At 40.5% G+C, this 6000-nt stretch overlaps 1 protein-coding gene across 1 annotated transcript in view; it reads left to right on the top strand.

Moving 5' to 3' along the window:
- Positions 1-751: 751 nt before the first annotated feature.
- LPCAT4 (lysophosphatidylcholine acyltransferase 4) overlaps positions 752-6000 on the top strand; it is a 40749-nt gene continuing 35500 nt past the window's right edge. Inside the window, exon 1 of the mRNA XM_063454815.1 lies at positions 752-947. Within this exon, the coding sequence (XP_063310885.1) occupies positions 828-947 (120 nt within the window). The 5' untranslated portion in view covers positions 752-827. The remainder of the gene's footprint in view (positions 948-6000) is intronic.

The raw sequence follows: 6000 nt of genomic DNA, 5'->3' as shown, positions 1-6000 counted from the left end.
TCCGCTACACAAACACACACTCTGCATTCACTGCACAAACAGTATCTAATACACACAAACACTACATCCATTACACACATTCTAATTCACTTCCACTATACACACCACATTCAGTCCCGCATCATTGTCAGCGGACTAGGTAGGGCGTGGGCGGGCCCGGGAGGGAGGGGGCGGGGGAGGGGGGGCCCAGACCTTGTGCTTTGTCAGGGGCCCCAAAATTTCTGATGGCAGCCCTGAAAGCAATTAAAGCATCTTTCATATTTTAAATATCAGCATCATTTTTCTTTACAAGTATAAGTCATTTTCACTTCAACCAGATAAACAGCAACATGAAATGACACAAGCTAGCTAAACTGGAAGCAATGCTGAATTAGAGAATGTTCGAGTTTGGCTACTTTGTCCTTAAATGTGAAAATTCTCTTTGAATTTACTAGGAATTCCTGACAGTTCTCACCTTAGTGAATACCCCTGACTGACTGAACGTCTGACTGCAGATTATCAGAAAGTTCAGGAAGGAAGGTTCCTAAGGAATGTATCATGGCTGAATATGTTTGGTTTTATTTTATCAGTACACTTTTTATAGGTGACACTTGAATCTGTGTATGAAATGATCTTTGTATAACAAGCAGGGGTGGTTTCAAACAAATCAAACGGGTTCCTCTTGTTCTGCAAACCTCACACAGTAGATCAGCCTGCACAAGAGCAGACAGGATGCACAGGGGTTAATTGAACATGGAATCCTGGCTCCGCCTACATCCTATGGGCTGATTCAAACCCTGTATGGGCCCTGGCTGTAGCAGTGAGAAGAACTAGTATCCCCTCCAGCCATGAGTGTAGAGGACGCAGAGGGTGAGAAGGAACCCATGGAGGGGGATAACATAGGGGGCACCCCCTTTAACCCTTTCCTTCACGAATTCGACCCGGAAGGCTTCTGGCAGAAATTTAGGGTGAGTTGTTTTTTGTTGGGCATGGGGAGGTCTGTGCATGTGTAATAAACCATATAGGGTAACTGAGTGAGGTCGTGTTTGTCATCAGTTTGGGCTCCAGGGTGCATGCTGGGGGTATTGCCAGAAGCTCTGCATTAGGGGTTTAGCCCTAACTGCGCATTGAGAGCAGCAATGCAGTGTTTTGGTTGCAGCATGCAGGGGAAAGGGAGGGAGGGGGGGGTGTCATAATGTATATTCCCCAGCTGCTGAATAACTAAAATTACTAGGAGTCTTTACTAGCCCTAAGGCTTCTGTGCAGGGTTGCATTTTCTGAACACCCATGAGTTAGGCGCTTTACATACTTTTGGGTGTTCTATAACGATTGCCCTGTTTTTAGTGTATGTTTGGTCTGTAGCATAATTTATTTTATACTTTTTGTTGTTTTGTGTATGGTATATCCTATACATGTAATATATATTGATATAGCTGGATTTTGGGTAAGTCTCTGCTTTACTGTCCCACAATTAAGAACTCCTGTTAATACAGGTCTTTTTAAGGCCCATACAGTGATGTTTTTTAAATTTTATTTTTTTATTTACTTTCTAGCTATGTATACATTTCATAGTGCTGATTTGTTACTCCACCAGAATAACCACACTCCAACCTTAAATGCAGCCAATTCTACGCCAAACCTGTTCTAATGGGCCCAGCTTTATTATTCTTGGTAACACTGTTTTGTTGTTGAGACTCATTACTGCCTTAGAATGATTAGATAACTTGTTTTTGGGCGATGCAGTATCTATGATATGAGTGTGTCTATGTTCTATGTTTCTATGTTTCTATGTGTCTAGTTATGACTGGCACGGTTGCACCCTGAGTTTCTCCCTGTAGTTAAATTGGGAGGTTGCAATCCCAGCAAGCCATTGAAGGGTTAAACTATGATTTTTTTGTGCTGATACTTGGAGTTATATGGGAGGCATCAATGCTAGCTGACCATGAAAGCGTTAAGTTGTGATAATCATTACTACTGGTACTTGGAGTTATATGGGGGCTGTAAGAGTTGCTTTTAACAAAGGGAGAGTTGTGTTAGGTATGTGCCAGGGATCAAATGGGATTTTGCACCTTTAACTGGTGGAAAAGTGGCCATATTATGAACATTTTTTTTTTATCAGTACTAGTACCAGGGAGTGTGTATGGGAGGTTAAAGGGTTTAAGATACAATGATCATATCTTTTGTTGTAAAATAAAACAAGGAAGCAAACAAAAGGCGGAGGTATATGTTACCTCGTAAGCGTGGACCCCATTCTTAATGTCTCTTTGGCAACATTGCAATGTGTGTGTTTGTTTATGAAAGCTTGGGGCCTGTGTATGAGGCCTAACCACAGCAACTTGTAATTAGTAACCAGGGAAACCTGAGCTGTTCAGGACAGTAATATCTCTCTTTACTTAGCTCATCTATGCGTGTTTAGGAGTACACACTTTCTATTAAGATGAGACATGACTAGGGAAATAGTGAAGAATTTAAAAGGGAATTCTCCAGCCCTGCCATTTGGCTTAAAATTTGCAATTATTTTGCGTGTTCTCAACACTTTACAGTTTAATAACTCCTGACTTACAAGATGTGTGTGTTTATACTGTAAATAAACATGACACATTGTAATTATAATCTTCCTATTTGCATGGCTTGTATTAATTCATTATGCCTCATTTTAAATTGAAATGTGATCCAATGAATTTTCTCTACAAAATTAGACTTTGCTTGACATACAAAAAACAAACATGCAAATGTATGCTTTAGAGGCCAAAATGCTGCTAATAATTCAAAGAGTCACATTTTGGACAGAACTTGGCCTGTTTCAGGCCTTCGTTGGCATACATGACTTATTGAATGATAGGCACTACTAGACTTCCTGATCTGCTGAGCAGAGCATGGTGACCTAGAATGGTAGTTTAAATAAAGTGCATCTGTTTATTCAAAATACAACAAACCAGGTTATTCACCAAAGTGAACTTCAAGTTTAAAGCGGCACTGTCACCAACTGGTGGGGACTTGGCATAATTTGCAAACACTGACTGTGACATTGCCATTGGGGGTCTGGTGGGTGGGGGGGGGGACAGACAGGCTAAGATGAGTTTAACTTGCCTTTCACATCAATAGCTTGGTATGGATGACTGGTACAATTTGACACTTACCTGGGGAATTCAGTGCCCTAAAGTTTGGCAGCTTTTTCAGTAGAGATTTCGCTTCGACTTTAAATATATAAAGTTTGTCCCTATTTGGTTGGAATTCCTTGGCTGCCGCTCACATCCCATTAATTCTGTCCAAAGTATGGTGAAATTGATGTTCCTAATGCAAACACAGGGACTTGCGCTATAGTGATCTCTAAAGACCGGGCCAGGCTCCTCTTTCTGCTATTGCCTTTCCCTCTCATTGATCAGGAGACCCAACTCAAGGTCATTAGAGGCAGACAGTACTTTCATTCATATTGGAAGTCATGAGACTGCTAATTCTGCACTTGAAAACACTAATTGACAGTTCAAGTAGAACACCTAAATAGTGCAGTCTTATCATACTATCATTATTTCACTATGTCTGTTTAGGCTTGTGTTTCACCACGTTCATTATAGATGCGATGACTGTGAAGCTGCGTATTCGTGGGGTGCACAAGGCCAGAGCTAGGAATAGGTTAGGCTGGCTACGAAGTATCTAATCAGTGTAATGTTTCTGTGCTTCTTTCAGACTGGATTTGATTAACTATTGCTTGGTTTGTGTTCTTTGTGTACACATAAATAGTGTTTGTTAGACAATTCGGCCAATATATTTCATTATTTTTTTTCACCTTGTTTTTACTTTTGTGTGTGTGAATATATTTCCTTTTTAGCTGTTATGAGCACAAGAGTTAATCTTACATCTGGTGCAATTCTATTCTATCACTGCAGTTATGAGTGACTCTGTGATATGGAAATCTCCTAATTCACTAATAATTTCTGCAATGAAAACTTGGTTCAGAAGTTTTGAAAATGCTACCTCCTCGTTGGTGAGATACCACAGAGCTGAATTTGCCAAACTTTTATCAGCGCTGGCTTTTTTTTCCAAAACATGTAGAATACCTAAAATAAATAAAAAATATAACACAATCAAGATATGACATACGATTTTAAGTACGTAGGTGTTTTGTGTTTTAGAGGAACAGATTTTTGGCAAAAGGTAGTTTCTTACGGCTTTTTCCTTCTGGAACTTTGAGTTTCCAATTGTCAGGCTCTGGCTGATTGGAACAGGGCTCTTCTTATGCAGTGCAAGAAATTTTCTCTCTGGCATCCTTGTCTCTTTTTTTTCATCTGAGGGAACAAATTTCAGGTCCTGCAGAAGGTCTTTTGCATTCAGCATGGTTATTAGAGAGGTGGTAGCTGCAGGTATAATAATAATCGGAGTACGTGATCCTTTTTTCTGGTTTGGAGGAGGCCTTGCTTGAGAAACAGGACGAGGCACAGGCTGGACAGCTGGTGTCTGTGTCTTCCTGGCAGATGCACCTTCAGTCACAGACTTCAAAGTCATGCCGTGGCTCCAAAGTGACAATATGGAAGCTTTAAATGAGGCTCTGTCACTTGTGGGGTCTTTACAATTTTTGCAAATAGGCACCAAAGGCGATGTGTTACCTTGCGTGGTGGTGCCTGGTGGCTAATGATGGAAATGTCTTTGAGGATTAACTGCCATTTCTGCTTTTAATAGTGGGTTGAAGTGTTTATGGTGCAATGAGTGCACTGGCATCCTCCCAGGAAAATCCATCAAACTGTTTGCAAATGGCTTGACATCTTGCCTGTGTTTCATCGGCCACCAACTCCAGGTTAGTTCATTGGCTGAGAATGTTCAGTTGACGTTCTAAGTCAATGAGACGGCCCTGCACGGCATGGATTAGCTTAGAGGAGCTAACAGAAGTTCTCTGCATTCAGCTCTCCTGGTGGCTGTGATTAGTATCTTGCCAACTGCTAGCAAGGGAGGGTGACAGTATTTTGCCTAGAATGGCAGACAGTGAAATGATTAACAGCGAAGTTCAGTCTATATCACATTTAGGACAATATGTTAATACTATGTCATGTATATGTGTATAACTAGCTTGTATATCTCCCTATTGGTAAACACTAAGCTAGTATCTGATTATGTTCTTGGTAATGCCTGATCATTGCTCTGTTATCTTATTATCACTGTAAAGATTTGATAAAAAGCTGTTAACTCATCTATGCTTCTGAAAAGATAAGTTTCAGAATTAATCAATAGGCATTTGACACTCCTTCAGTCTTAAATGGTATATTATCTTGTGTGTTAGTGCAGGTAGCATTTCTATGCGGAATCTGAACGTGATTGTTAAGGTTATTTTAGTGAATTCCTTATCATTTTAGATTGTAAGCTCAATAGTCACCTAGTTTTCCCATATGCCATACATGTTTGGTAGACTGAAATTTAGACCTAACATGAGATGTTTATTAGTATTGTTTAATTACCATCAATATATGGAGAAAAATATATACTGTTTCTTTATCCTTTTCGTTTGTAATCTTGTGCAGAGAATACAAATAACAAAACACAATGTATCACATACTGACTGCACTTTCAAGTATGCTGTGCAGCCCCAAGTGAATAAAACATTTTTTGGGTTGTTTTTAAAAAAATTTTTTTTTTTTTTAAAAGAATCTTTTTAAATGGAAACTTTAGTGTCAGGAAAACAAACACATTTTCCTGGCACTGTAGCTCTGCGTTGTGCAGAAGGGGTTAATGCCTTCTGTCACTTACCTGGGTCCAGCGCCGTTCAGCTCGGCCCATGCCGGCTGACCTCATTGCACTGGCTGCGCTCGCATTAGGATGTCCCCATAGGAAAGTATTATTCAGTTATTCCGGCGACGCTGGAAGTTCTCATGCATAGCGTGAGGGTGTCGTTTAGGCAACCGGAAGTCCTTTTTAGTGCCCATCTGGTAGACAGCGACTAGAGGAGGAGGTAACCCGAAAAGGCAATTATTGCAGTTTGTAAAAGTACGCGGCGGGCGTACTATGCCGTCCTTGAAAGGGTGTCTCTAAATG

This window comes from Pelobates fuscus, chromosome 5 (genome assembly GCF_036172605.1).
Source record: "Pelobates fuscus isolate aPelFus1 chromosome 5, aPelFus1.pri, whole genome shotgun sequence".
NCBI lineage: Eukaryota > Metazoa > Chordata > Amphibia > Anura > Pelobatidae > Pelobates > Pelobates fuscus.
This window is presented reverse-complemented; position numbering and strand designations above follow the sequence as displayed.